Source organism: Pimephales promelas, chromosome 10, assembly GCF_988280905.1.
Source record: "Pimephales promelas chromosome 10, fPimPro1.hap1.1, whole genome shotgun sequence".
Classification (NCBI taxonomy): domain Eukaryota; kingdom Metazoa; phylum Chordata; class Actinopteri; order Cypriniformes; family Leuciscidae; genus Pimephales; species Pimephales promelas.
In genome coordinates, this window is record NC_142778.1 from 32,700,505 (window position 1) to 32,716,406 (window position 15,902).

Consider the following 15,902-nt stretch of genomic DNA (forward strand, 5'->3'; position numbering starts at 1 on the left):
CTTGTAATCTGTTGCCACAGTTTTATTGATTAGAAAAGGCGTATTCAGTTTTACAGTGAGATTCCTTCTTATCATCAATAATTAGATTCAGTTTGCATTGTCTTGCCCCATTCGCTTTCAGTTTCTCTCACTCTATGGATGACAGACACTTGGGCGGATTACAAGACTTTTAACATTATTGACATCTCATATCTGCTGCAAAACCAGCACCTGTTGCAACATTAGCCCTTATTGCATGATGTGTGAATGCAACTGCACTCCAAATTCACTTGTCACTTTATAATAATATAGTTTGACAGTTACTACACACCACCACCACCACTCAAAAAGTTTTGGGATGGTATAAGATCTTGTGTTTTTGAACATATTTACTAGTTAAACAACAGTAAGACTGTGAAATATTATAAAAGATCTGTTTTATATTTTAAAATGACCTTTTTTCCAGTGATGACAAAGCTGCAATTGACTTTTTCTTTTGACTTTCTCCCATTCATAAGTAATATGAGTGTGCCGTCATTCTATATTTAAAATCTTTGGCGTTATTCACTAGTTTTCAGTGTAACATGATCCATCAGAAATCTTCCGATTTGGTGTTCAAGAAAGACTTCATATTATCATCTATGTTTAAAACAGTTTATTAATATTTTAAAATTGTGATGCATTTTTAAGGATTCTTTAATGAATAGCAAAATCAAAAGAACAGCACACATTTGAAATAAATTTGATTTATCATATTATAAATGTCATTACTGTCACTTATACATCATAATTATACATAAAACTATTCATTTATTTCCAAAAAAAAAAAAATCTTACTGACCACAAACTTTTTAAAAGGCAGAGTACAAAATTAGCCTTAATATAAATATTCAACTATAGTCAGTGCAACACCTGTTTAATAAACAAGAATCCGATCCGGGACCTAACGACATGATATGCCACACATCATATTGTATAACTTTTTGTATATATATATTTTATCTGTTTTCTGAAGGCTTTTGATCATCCATGCATGACACGCGTGGGTGAGAAAGTGACATGCACGATGATGACACACACAGCTCCGTCTCCAGGGTCTATAAAACTGTTCTCCATCACCATATACTCAGATTTTGTCTTTCCCCGGAACACACAAAATACATCTTCAATTGCTTATATTTCACTCCCAGAGGACTAGGTGCCAGGAAGATGACCGCAGGAGCAGAGAAAAGAGAGAGAGTGCCGTGTGTGTGTGATGTGATCAGATACTGAGAGCAACCGGCACACACTTAAACACTCCCCTCTCACACAGAACTAATAAAGCAGATGGAAGCACTGTTGACTACACCATAATCACAGGGTTTACCAACATCTCCCCTCCTCATGCTGCGCCCTCTCTCTCTCACCATCTTTCACACATCACCCAGTTCCCTGGTGAACTCTGACATGTTAAGTGCACACCTCCTTGTCTCATCTGCACTTTTCAAGCCATGCAATACAGAATACTGTTTAACTAAAGGCTAACACACAGTGGAAGTGTTCTGATTAGCTTGTTGCAGTGTAAATGTTGTGGTTGGTTGTGTTATATGCCTTGAGTAAGGCCAGACCAAAACCACTGTTCTAGATTCAACATAGCTCTGATTTTATCGCAAGTTACACATATGTCATGTTTCAGGAAATGTTATTATATTAGGCTTATATACTTAAAGGTACAATATGCAGGATTTTTGCAGTAAAATATCCAAAAACCACTAGGCCAATGTTATATATTTTGTTTAGCTGATTACTTACAATATCCCAAATGTTTCCAACTATTTGTAATTCGTGAGAAAATTGCGATTTTTAACAAAGGAAACGGGGCGTGTGAGCAGGGGTGAGGAGTCGCCACCAGTCAATGACGTCATATCCTTGTTACCCCCGGTTTCCGCCAGGTTTGACCTCGTACTGCAATAGTAACCATGGCAACGTGAACAACTGGGTCGGTTATGCCAGTTATGCGTGCTTAACAGCATGAGCATCCGTAGCAGGGTTTTGTTCAAACATTATGGACCATGGCAAGCAGACTTTGAGACAAAAAGAGGACTAAAACGAAGATCAACATCTTTCGAGATGCCGAGATCTCCACGTCCGCGACTAACTTCGACTTGACAGAGACGCGAGTGTTGTTGAGCAAACAGGTGAGCAAATCCAACCCGATCTCACGGGAATTCGTACAAATTTTATGAGGTGGCTAATTCGTAACCTCACACGATTTTTGCAAAATCGTACATATTTTACGAATTGGCCAATTCGTATAAATTCGTACGAATAACCTACCCCTGACCCCGCCCCTAAACCTCCCCATCACGTGGGTTTAGACAAATCGTACGAATTTGTACGAGTGAGATCGTATGAATTAGTACGAATTAGCCACTTTTTAATCGCTCGTACGAATTCGTACAAATCGGTCGAGAGATAGTGATGGCAAATCAGTGTAACTATATAAAACTAATCAATGTTATATAGTTCAACGTGATGAAAAGTTAGAATATGATCTGTATGTTATTCTCTAATGTTAATCTAGCTTAGTCTCATACAGCCAACAAACAACCTAACTAACAACATTCAACACACACAAATGCCGTTTAGTGTGAGAGTGAAACAGTTAGAGCAAGTGAAGCAGCGCTGTTACCTCAAGTATAATTCTTCGAATAAACTGACCTGTGTGAGTAATTCAGCGTGTAGTTCGGTAGAATTAAATGTGCTAATTCCTTTATATCCGCGGGACTCGCGTTGCGTGTGGCGCTGGTATACGTCTAGCAATCGCGCCCTGCTTCACACCAGTCATCAGCCCGATCTCATGAAAGTTCGTATCTATGGCACGAATGTCATTTCTCGTGGCATTTATACGCCAAAAACAGTTTTTGCGTGTATATGGCATGCGATTTTCGCGTACATATGATACGCACTTTTTTGCGTATAATACGCACGAACTCCCCACCCCCCTCCCCCCTAAACCTAACCCAGGGTTTTTTAGTGCGTACCATATACACGAAAAAAAAACACTTTTGGCGTATAAATGCCACGAGAAATGACACTCGTGGTATAGATACGCATCTTCATGAGACTGTGTTGGTTAAAAACATCAGCGTATTCACTCATCCATAAAAGAGCCATCAGCTTGACGACAAGATCCATAATTACGCTTAATGCGGAATATATGTCATTAATATACGCCTTAGTTATTGTAAGAGGTTAGCGACCCCTGGTGGCGAAACAATCTTGAATATTGTACCTTTAACCGTTATCTCTGGGGAAGCTAGAAGACAAAATCAGCTCTGCCAACCATATAGAGATCTATTTCACATTAGAGCAACAAAAAAAATGTATATAAGATATAAATATATATCTTAAGAGACAATAGAATTTGAATTTGTTTGTTCTGGATTAATTCTAATAACATAACAGATAGTAAAATTGCTTTTTATTGTATGCTCTTCACAATGAGACATAATTACAATTTAAAAAAAAAAAGCTAAGCTAATCAAAAGCCCTAGAAAAACAACTAATTTATGGCATATTAAAGGAAGAAGCACAGAGCTCCATACTCCACTCCTTCAGGAGCCAAACAGTTTAACCAGCTCCGTCATGAGACACTCTTATTGCCCAATTAAGCACATAAGAGCAACAATGAATCCTTAGAGAGGAAAGATTCATCACTCTTTGGATGACTTAGAAATATGCCTTAGGCATTAGCTTCAATGGCTTAAAAGCACAGTGGTGAATACTTGTCATTAATTTGTTCAGCTGACCAAGCAATTTAAAGTTGAAAAATGACATCATTGTGGTTTCTCCATATCCTCAAACTCAACTTGCTATAGAACATATATCTGGGGTATTTGCATTAGCATTTTTTCTTCCTCTGCTCGTCATTTATTGAATAAAACATTCACACACAATATAATGAAAAGAATCGACGTATTAACCAATGTTTGCATCTCTCCCTGAGCACAAGACGCACAAATCCATGCCTTGTTTTCCCTCTCGCCACAAGTTCAAGGCTCTTAACGACGAAACCAGCCGAAGAAAGCCGATCACAGAAAAAGACTCTGCTGGGCGCTGTCCACCACTGAAACCGCCTGAAACCCTCCGATTTACCATTTCACAACATTTCTGAGCTAATGACGTGCATTTTCCATAACAATTGCATCGCATTACAAAAACACCGTGATGTAATAACATAGCCAGATCAGATAGCCTATACAATGGCATTTTCCAAAGGCTACAGATTCGACAAAGGCAGGGCTCGTGCACACATTTGAGAATGGATGCGTTTCATCATCGAAAGATTTGCACTGAGCAATAAACTGCGCTTGCTACAGCTCGACGTTTAGAAAATCTCCCTTGCATTACATTATAACGTCTATTTATGAGTAGCATACATCATTATTAGCCTATGCATTCTATAACACACCATGTCCAGATGGAGACTATAAAATAATGATTCTAAATTAAAGGAGTTGCATTTAAGATTCGATTCAAATGAGCACGTGACATCCAAACCACACGGTAGATGGACAGATCGTTTTCAGTGAAGCGTAAAGAGGACGTCAGTGCATAAAAATGGCCGTGAGGAAGTTGAGCTGGTTGGGTGTCAAACCTTCTTCCCTCAATATGAGCATCAACCCGACACAGACTACAAAAGCATGAAGGCCTGTTAATATTGCACCAACACAGCCGACAGCATTATCTCCAGGCACCATTTGCCATATAAGCTCTGCCTTCACCATCCTCAACCAACAGAAGGCTCTTAACACCCTATTAACTGCATAGTATAAACCGAATGATAGTGGAGGGGGTTATATTACTTTTACAAGAGCTAATTAAAATATGCAGAACCTTTTTTATTTGTTTTATTCCTGCTTTTTAGACACTATAAACACTGGACTATAATAAAATACAACATAACCTGCATTATGAATAAATCATAAGCTTATATTTTATTGTGTAGTTGTTTATGTGAATGCAAATGGCTTCAAATGTATTTTAGAGCTACTAAGCTTAAAATGCTTAATTGAAAATGAATGATTGATATGTCAAAGCCAATTGCAAACAGTATATTACTATTAAGGGGATGCCTTTTAATACTGAAGAAACCAATACTGAAGAACTAGCTAAGCAGAAAAGAATATGTTAAAAAAAATATATGGGTCAAATCAGTAAGGCTATTGGTCTCTACTGCATATTAAGTTAAAAAAAATCAATCACTAAAGTGATGCTGCAAATCTGAAAACACAACCATTTAATAATCTGCTGAGTATATATATATATATATATATAACATTAATGCCTATATTTGATTAATTTATGACGTTTGTCATACCAACAAATGCACAGGAAGGAAGACATCAGAGACATCCGTAAATGCCCACAGGATGAAGTGAAATCGGGGTGGAGTGTGTCAGTGGACGCCAATAGGGCATTATTAACTATAGGAAACACGGTCCCCCAGTTGACTTTCAGCACCATTTTCGTGAACAGCACATCGAAGGAGCCTCGTCTTCCCGAACCCACTAATACTGTATACTACATACTGCGGATCTGCAACACCATATCATCATCATCATCATCATCATCATCATCATGTCACTGCTACAATGTATGTAACACGCTAGTGGATAATGAACTCCTTGAAAATATGGCGGACCTAAGAATTCGCCATCAAGCAATAGAGGGTGTGTATGTGTGTGTGGGTGGGTGGTTTTGTGTGTCTCACACAGCGCACACTGACTGATGGATGTCATTTAAAACAAGCCACTTACTTCATCTGTTTCACGATGGTACTTTTCCCAGATTCCCCGGCCCCTGTGGAGAAGAGACAGACACAAGGGAATAAGATCGCCTGTCACAATGAAGAGATCCCATACATGTGCATTGATCATCGGATGAGATACTGCGATGTGTAGGATACAGCTACATTTGAAGGGCTCCGCTCCGCATTACCTAGCAGGAGCAATTTCACATCTTTAGCAGCAGTGATTCCGTCTTCTTTAAGGTTTTTCTCGATGGCTTTGCTCCTGTCCAGAGCCGCTCTTTCCTCTGCGCTCAGTGTACATCCCATGGCTAGGTGAACCTTGGCTCTTTTTATCTCCAAAATGGTCCGGATGAGAAATATCCTCCGTGTTTCTTCCTTATTCCTCTCTATGGCTGTCCCTATCCCTCTCTCTCTCTCTCTCTCTTTCACACACACACACTCTCTCTCTCTCTCGCTCTCTCCCTGTCGGCGACTAGCTAGAGCATTAAATCCCGCAAAAGACAACGTTGGGCTGGAACATAAGTCTCTGGCGCGCGCTCTCGGTCTGTGTAACGGGGTCGTGGTGCTCGGTCCTCGGGCTGGGAGGTCTCTACTGGGCGGCGGCGGCGGTGGTGACTGTTGCGAGCGCTGGCATCGTTAGCGTGCTCACAATGGAGGGTCAGTATGGAGAGAGAACGCGCTGGGCTCGACGCTCTCAGACAATCTCGCTGACGTCAGGAGCAGAGAAGGAGAGAGAGAGCGAGCGCGCGCGCACGAGCTAGCATTCGAATCGTGCACCGCTAACTACAGCTAGAGTAGATTTGTGCCGTTATCTGCATGCGGAATAAATGCGCTTCTCTTGGTATTTCACGCTACGCGACCGCTGTTAAACGGCGTGTGTGAACACGATTAAGCGATCAGTGTTGTGTTTCTGCGGGGAGCAGATGATTAAGAAGCCGATGAGCGGGCCCTGACCACAGGAAGAATCACAGAAAGGTGTGGCCATTAGCCTAGTGTTGACAACCTGTAACAGCAACGACAGATGAATAAATCTTGTGAGAATGGGGAATTATTGCAATTGAAAAATTCAAAAGGGTCTTTTTCAAATTAGCCTACTTTATTGGTAAGTTTGTTCAACAAAGCCAGTAAGCTATAGCCCATGCATTATTATTCAATGACTTTCAGGAGAGTCGAATGTATAGCCTAGTTAACTTACAATAATTAAACTTTAAATGTAGGCTGAAGGTATTTTTACACACACACACACACACACACACACACACACTGTATATTGGATAATTGACATTTAGCTAAGTGATGCTAATTTACAATTTGCGTTGAGCACGTATAGCTTACATAAATACATGTAGGCTATACACACACACACACACACATATATATATATACATATATATATACATACATCCTATAGGCTTATATGTGCAACACAACTTACACAGCTAGCTAAATGTAAATGATCCAATGTCAATAATCCAATTATTAAAAAAGTTATATTTGTTAAACCATATATTATGTTAAACTATAATGAAGTGGTGTGTTCTTAACTTATCATGTTTTAAAGTTAAATCAAAATTGACAATTCATTCTTTTAGGCCTATTATAGGCTAAATGTGTTTTTTTTTCATGCACATTATTTTTTAACTTATTTTTTTATTAATGTGCCCACCCACGTAATCCCTAATAAAAAAAATACATCTCTTCTCTGATGACGTGCACCGCCTCAAGAGCCTAGGGTATTCAGCAACACACATGAGTTATATTTTCTTTTCCTATTTGCTGTATAGCCTAATGTATAATATATTTTGTATTATTCTTGTATAATATTTATTGTCATGTTTATTATTTGTATGTGACTGGCATTCAATAATAAAAAAAATAAAAATAAAAAAACTTGTCATGCAGTTAATGGCATCTATAAATAATTGGAGTTTGAGGCATATTTTCCAATGAGCCTGTTGGTTTTTTAGCCTTTTTTTTTTTTTTGGCCTACTGGCCTACTGCTATTTTTACATTGGTCGTTACTAAAACATTTGAAAACCATGTTGAAACCTAATAACCTTTGTTTAGTGCCCCGTTTACACCAAATAAGATACATTTGCTGCATCAGATTACTGAAGAATGCTAAATACAGGTTTCAACATTCATAACGTTTTAAGACTGCCCAATTAAAACCACATTAGATAATGGTAAAATTCTTTTTTCAATAGCTTTGAAGGACCGTTGTGAGACATAATAACCTTTGTGGGACGGGTTTTGAGAAAGCATGTCAAAACATGGGATTTAAACTTTACCAGGTGAAAAAAGAAGACAGGGCAGATAAAGAAACTGGATCTCTGAGTTAGCTAATAACAATATACAATATTGAAATAAACATTGGTTAAAGGCATTAACAATATTTTCATAGATGCACACAGATAACATATGGTGTGCAACTCAAATATGCTGGTGCATGACTGGAAAACCTGCATTTGGTCTTGTGGAATGAGGTTTGAAAGATTCATTTTGAAATTTAATTGCAATAAAAATTCAAGTGGCACAGTTTCCAAAACTCCTATCCTAAACCAAAAACTATGATATAAACCCATGAGCACGAGTATGGTCTAGAAATGGTCTGTATAATGAGCATGGAATTGAGTATGGAAGCCCTATTCCAATTTTATTGTCTGCGTATTTCAATGTAACTGCCTCTGTCAACACTTTCCAGTCCCCTGTTATAGTTATGAACTGATTGTCTGGGTCGATCAATGCTAAATAAAGTATTTTCATTACAGGTCAATTATTCTATTGCAGTCAGATATTATTAAAACTGAGGAATTTAAAAAAGCAAAATATAAACACACCAGTTTCAACTATAAGAATTGAATCTGGCTTGAATCAACCCATTGAACTGTAGAGGGGTGTCTATTCACACATTACACACAAACTCAGTGGTGTGATATTGTCAGTATTGACAGTAATTAGCTATTATGACTTGGTGATATCACACTGCAAAAAAAAAAAAAATGCTAAGAAATATTTCTTAAAAATAAATGTATCTGCCACTACTGTATTTCTAATAGCAGCCATTCAGACACTTGTTGATTTAATTTGATTTAAGTAAGGGAGGAGAGAGAGAGAGACTTAAGTGGGTCAATTTACAATCCCTCTTCTTAATGAATTGGAAATCATAGTTTTCTTAAAACCAGTGTATCCATTCTAGCATTTATGCTATACATAGGCGTAGTATAAGTAGGCGAATTGAGACGCAGCATGTGTCTTCCGTAAACTCTGTGTCAACTGATTGAACTTCAACTTTGACTCCTGGTCTTTTTTGAGCATATGGTGTCTTTATGTACTATAGTTATTCCCCTATAAGACACAGAAGAGGTGAGAGAGACAGGTAGGAGTGACTGAATCTGTGAATCTGGCCGTGGATATCCACCCACTCACCTTTACGAGGCAGTTTGCCCAGGCTTGTTTCAGAGTCCGTAAGCATGCACATAACTGCTCAACTCCATTACAAATGTCATGCGACTCATGTAGCCTCACCTTTGTTGATCTGTTTAAAATAGAGATCAAGAAGGACTGAAAATCTGAACGCTAAGATGATTTTTAGTCTGAGATTGATGCAATGTGCCATGCAGACACTGACCTGTGACTGTTTTTGTATCTAAACAGGTCATGAGAAAATATGTCGAGACGGAAGCGAGACAACTGACTAGAATCAGTTCTTATTTCCCATAATCCGTTACCTGAAAGTGAAATCTGTACACGTCCTGAAATGAAACTACATGTAGGGCTGAAGTAACAAATGCTCAATAGTATGATGTATTGACACTCCAGCTCTGAATTTAATTTTTAAAAAAGCTGATTCTTGTGCATTTCACACTCCATGGGTTACTTTTTTACTCTGTGAAAAGAGAACATTGATATTTTTACAGCAGCCAAATACTTTTGCAAACAATCTATCAAGAGCATCATTATGCATGAATAAGGGTCTACGGGATTAGACCCTTATTCATGCATATAACCACAATGACACTCTAAAGATGATTATGTTATCATGCATTAATGCTACAAGGCATGTGAGACAGTGACATATCATGCAAAGATACATTGCACCTTCTGCTCATTATATACCCGCACTGCATGATAGAAGCAACTGGTGCAATTATCGCATGCCAATTTAGTTTCTCTCGAAGTAGATTGGTCTCTCTGTGAAGATCCCATTTCTGGACCCCTCCGATGAACTTTGGAGTGACCGACACGAAAGGGAACACACACAACTCTGTACAGGGCACCAATTTGACCAGTGACAGCACTGCTTAGATCAACAAGAGTTAATTATATTCAGGGAATGCTCACATGTCATATGAAATTGGTGTGATCATATTGAATTAAGATTAACATCAGTACAGCTATACCCCAGTTTAAGTTCAATTCAATCTATTCAACATGTGTGGAAATATGTGTAATAATTTTATTAAAGCTACACTGTGTAACTCTTTTAGTTTATTCTTGGCTAAAAACACTTAGTTCTTTCAAAAATATATGTGCTCATTAAAGCTACAATGCCTAAGATTTTATGCCGCTAGAGGGCGCTACATTCAAAACGACAACAACGGCTTTGCTTGATGACGCCGTGGAGGAACGCGGAATGATGGGAACTGTAGTTTTCAACTTCACCGTGGATGAATCATAGACAGTATAAATCAGTCAGACGGGAATCGAAAATTAGTTGTCATGGAAGAGGTAAAGTTCGATTTCTATAACTGTTGCGTTTAATGACGTGCTTGTTTTTCATTAAACTGAAATAACCGCAAGAAAAGTAAGGTTTAAAGGTAAATTAGTTATCACAGATGTTATGGGAGAGCCGGGACGGTTGAAACACTTTTCAGATAAACGTCGTTTTCTAAGATACAGCCATTACGAGAAGTATTCGCGGTGAATATGACCTTACGATTTTTCACATCATATGCATAGACAAGAAGACATTCTAATAATAATACTAATTGTTTTGCATGGTTTACTGACATGAAATTTGAATACAGAACACGGTGTTACTCACCTGTCAAGTAAAACGCATGCAAGATCGGCGTCTCTTTCCAGTTAGAGTTTTTCACAAAGTTCTCTCCATTTAGGAAATGCCACACCGATGTTGAGCTGGTTTTATTTCTCTTGTCCCAAATTCTTCTTGGGTCGTTTGGTTGACCCGTTCGTTGACGTTTGCGTTTATGAGACTTGTCTTTGTCGACAGAACCAGGTGCAATCGCTAAAGAATAATTGTGCTCCATTCCATAACAAATGCGCGAAACAAGCTGGCGTTTGTTGCTTTATAGACGCTAACGCACAACTACAACTTCCGCATTTGTCCAGGACTACACGCAGTATGAGCGGAAACCGAGGTAACGCGGATATGACGCGATTGACTGGCGACTTCCAGCTCGCCCGCCCCGTTTCCTTGGTTAAAATCTAAATTTTCTCGCGATTTAAACATTGTTTGAAACATTTGGAATATTGTAAGTTATCATCTTAACTAAATATATAACACTGGCCTTGTGATTTTGGGATATTTTAATGCAAAAATCAGAATCAAATTTAATGTATATTTAGTTAGTTCAAGTAATAAAATATTCTCGTGAGTGTATAATATGCCATTGAAAATACATACGGGTAAGGGGTTCTAATGTCGGTCGCCATGTTGCCCCTCCATCTTGAAAGTACATTAGCCAAAGAGGGACATACCCGTTAATTTAAGCTTCACCTTTCGCGTTTACGTTTGAGTTAACACTCATGGACGAGGTCGAACTGGAAGACATGTTAATCTTGGACTGCATTGGCCACCGTAGGAGTTAAAACGAAATCGGAATTGAGAGGAACAGAAGATAATATTCAATGGATTGTCATATACCTTTTCACCACTAGATGGGGGTAAAAATCACACAGTGTAGCTTTAAGTTAGACCAAGAAACTCCAAATGTAACAGAGTGGCTTATGAACTGTTTTGTAAATGCAAAGAGACTACATTCAGAAAAAGAAAGATTAAACTGTGATTAAAATAAAAAAAGAAAGAGTGCGAAGACAAGAGAAATCCCACAATGTGAAACAGAATTGGGATTGCAATAACTTCAGTGTTCATGTTGTATGTCTGTTAATGTCTTATAGTTATAGAGTGATGTATAATGGGGTTTGCTTGAGGTTTTTTATGCCATGATGACTGCCAGGATGTGGCATGAGAGAAAGGAAGCTCTCAACTAACACAATATTCTCACTGGTGTAAAAGTCAGAACTGAGTTAACTCATGAAATGTGCCTTTATGAGACAGTTTACTTGGTATGTTGTTCCCAAATATAACAGTGAAAATTAAGTAACCATATAAACGTACTAGCTGTGCAGTGTAGAGACAGAGGGATGAAAGTGTACTGAATGGTAAGATGAAGTGTTTTTCGTGTATTGATTTTGTAATGAAGCTCAATAATGCGTTATGACCACATACACAATTTCTACAATTTACTTAATGAACATTAACAGAAATGGAAAAGGAGAAACAATTTTGTTCTTCAGAGTAGTGCTCAAAAACTCTTTTTGCTCAACAAATAATGCGTTTTGTCTCCCTTGCACTGACTGACCCCAGTTTCAGGAGGTGATGAACTTGATGATTGCCTTCTAGAACTGAACCATCAAATCCTGTGCCAAATTGAATTTGCTCAGTTGTAGCTGAAAGTAAATCCTCTGTTGAGACTTTTACAACAGAGTCAGAGTTTGTCTTCCGTTTAAGGCCCTGTATGATACGGTTTGCAAGACCTTGAAGGAGTCAATTTTAGACACAGTCAAGTGACTGACAGAAACTGAAGTTCACAATCATCTCTGCAGCCTTCAAAGCACCAGCTCTGATTTGGTGTGACTGAACCAAAAAAAACATTTAGCTTCCTGTCTGTATGCAAATATGTTCGATGCTTTTGGATACAGTCTGTTTTCTTTTCATCAAAACTTGTGAATATACAGTACAGTTGCCCTAAAAGTATTTTGACACTTGTAAGTTTCTGTAAACAAATGATGTACAAAGTAACAAGTAGGCAAATGAAAGTATGTCAGTATGTCAGTTCCCATCAAACGACCCTAACATTTGATAAAAAAAAAAAAACTAAAGATAATCTGTTTGTGGAAAACATTTAGCACAAAAGTGCGTCTGTCATTAAATAAATGCACCTCGGTTTGACATTGGCTGTACAAAAAGATATTCAAAAATTTAAAATGTGATTTAAGTACATTTTTGTGGCGAGGCCACTGTATATGGTTTTACCACTACATGTTTAATTTGTGATGGTCAACTGATGTTAGCCATTCTAGATCTTTCACTAAACTAACACCGAATTAAAGGGTTAGTTCACCAAAAAAATGAAAATGACCCAATAATTTACTCACCCTCAAGCCATCCTAAGTGTATATATAAGTTTCTTCTTTCAGACAAACACAATCGGAGTTATATTAAAAACATATCCTGGCTCCTCCCAGCTTTATAGCGGATGTGAATGGTACCTTAGATTTTGAAGCCCAAAAAAAGGACATCCATCCATCATAAAAGCAATCCATACTGCTCCAGGGGGTTAAAGCCACACTATGCAGGATTTCCGTTTTTGTCAAACTGTGACCCCTAGAGTCGCTGTGGAGTACTTGTACTGTCTGCACTCACGGCCTGATCCTCTCCCCCTATATACCAGTATCTGTTCAGTAGGATCGAAGCTGTAATGAGTGGAAATAAGGTGTGGCCCCTTTAAGACTGTGTATCTGTTCAGTAGGATGGAAGCTGTAACGAGTGGAAATAAGGTGTGGCCCCTTTAAGAGCTGCGCCCTGTTGAACTGCCTCGAACATCGCATGTATACGGCCCGGGTTATATCAGTTTGATGCTCATTTTAGCAGATCTTTCTTGCCGTAAAGCAATTCGTTACATCGTGAGACCTGATATCACGCGACACTTCCTGATGCTGCGGCCGGCAACTCACCGGCTCAAATTGCTCATTATTATTGGGCGTCATATAGTGCCACTTTTGAAATTTCGTCAAAATCCAACGCACATGGCACCCTTTAGCGTCAATATAACATGCACAGAGCTTTTTTTGGTTATGGGTAGGTTTAGGGTTAGGGTTAGACCACTAGGAGGCGCCTTCTGGCCCATGTATATCTGCGTCTCATATTGACGCTAAAGGGTGCGTTGCATGTGCGTTGGATGTAGACGAAATGTCAAAAGCGTCACTATATGATGCCTTGGGATGAGAACGGGCTGTTTTTTCCGCTCACAGGCAACAGGGGGGGTGAGACGCCCAACATTCCACCCCGAAAATAGTCATGTAACCATTGCAATAACTCCAAAGCTATTCAGTTAAGGTAAAAAACGTCTCGGTTACGTATGTAACCCTCGTTCCCTGAGTAGGGAACGGAGACGTTACGTCAGAAGTGACGGAGATTGGGGGATTTCGCATAGAAAGCCAATCCTCTTCGAGTATTAAAACACGAGCCAATGGCATGCAATGCCTTGGGGCTGCGGAAATTTGCATAGCGTACTCCGCCCTACTCCGTGAGTATAAAAGGAGGAAGTGAACGCAACCGCAGTATGTCTTCGCTGAGGAGCCAAGACTGAACTCGGCCTCTACCCAGCGATACAGCAGAAGTGGCAGGGAGACGTAACGTCTCCGTTCCCTACTCAGGGAACGAGGGTTACATACGTAACCGAGACGTTCCCTTTCGTAGTCACTTCGAGTTACGTCAGAAGTGACGGAGATTGGGGGTCTGTGCCATCACGCCATCTTCAAGCTGTCTTCCAGTGCCCTGCGAAAGACTGAACCCCCGAGCCTTACCTCTTTTTTTTTTTTTTTTTTTTTTTTGGGGATCCGACTTTGACACAGGATTACCAAGGTACACTGGGAAACATATCCCGAAGGGGACATGCTACCAGCTGCCTACCGAAGGGAGGACTTATGAATACACATATGGCCACATAGGAACGCATATGGAACACTGGAGTACCAACCGCAGGTGGCTAATGATTTAAACTCCAGGGGTGGCAGATGGCTTGCCAAGGGAAGACACATGCTCAGAGAGGCTTACAGTGGATAATACACATGAGACGGTTACCATGGGGAACCGTGCGCATGGAGGCACCTAGCTAGCATCCAGAGCAACGCAGTGGTGCCCGCATCGTCGGTGCTGGAGGACTCGAGACTTCAATGGAAGAACTGAGGAATATCGCACTTATCCAGTCCGGGGAGTGGAGTGGCGAGCAAGCGAAGACACCTGAGCGGATCCAGAACTGGCCGAAACGAGTACGTGAGAGGATACCGGCTCAATTCGCAGATTATAGAATCTGGCGAAGGTGTTGGGTGTCGCCCAGCCTGCAGCTCTGCAGATGTCTGTTAGCGAGGCGCCGTGCGCTAAAGCCCAAGAGGAGGCTACACTCCGAGTGGAATGGGCCGTCACACCAAGGGGGCACGGAAGGCCTTGCTGCTGGTAAGACAAAGCAATGGCATCCACTATCCAGTGGGACAGCCGTTGCTTTGAGAGAGCCCTTCCCTTCTGGCTCCCTCCATGACAGACAAAGAGCTGGTCTGAGGTCCTGAAACACTGCGTTCTGTCGACATAGGTGCGGAGAGCACGTACCGGACAGAGCAGTGCCAAGGCTGGGTCTGCCTCCTCCGGGGGCAGCGCTTGCAGGTTCACCACCTGGTCCCGGAAGGGAGTGGTGGGAACCTTGGGCACATATCCAGGCCGGGGTCTCAGGATCACGTGAGAGTAAGCCGGCCCGAACTCCAGGCACGCTTCGTCAACGGAGAATGCGTGCAGGTCCCCCACCCTCTTGATGGAGGCCAATGCAACCAGGAGTGCTGTCTTCATGGACAGAAACTTTAACTCTACCGATTGCAAAGGCTCAAAGGGATGCCTCTGCAGAGCACTTAAAACTACCGAGAGGTCCCAAGAGGGTACGAGGGGAGGACGAGGCGGATGCAGCCTCCTCGCTCCCCTCAGGAACCTGATGACCAGGTCGTGCTTCCCTAAGGACTTACCTTCCACTGCTTCATGAGAAGCGGCAATGGCCGCGACGTAAACCTTAAGGGTGGAGGGCGACAGCCTGCGCTCCAACCCTTCTTGCAGGAA

At 40.4% G+C, this 15,902-nt stretch overlaps 1 protein-coding gene across 3 annotated transcripts in view; it reads right to left on the reverse strand.

The window, feature by feature from the left end:
• gnao1a (guanine nucleotide binding protein (G protein), alpha activating activity polypeptide O, a) overlaps window positions 1–6,732 on the reverse strand; it is a 103,610-nt gene extending 96,878 nt beyond the window's left edge. For all 3 annotated transcript variants that reach the window (XM_039684007.2, XM_039684009.2, XM_039684008.2), the window contains exons 1-2: window positions 5,962–6,732; window positions 5,781–5,823 (exon numbers count right to left, since the gene is read on the reverse strand). In XM_039684007.2, the coding sequence (XP_039539941.1) occupies window positions 5,781–5,823; window positions 5,962–6,079 (161 nt within the window). In that variant the 5' untranslated portion in view covers window positions 6,080–6,732. The remainder of the gene's footprint in view (window positions 1–5,780; window positions 5,824–5,961) is intronic.
• Window positions 6,733–15,902: the final 9,170 nt, after the last annotated feature.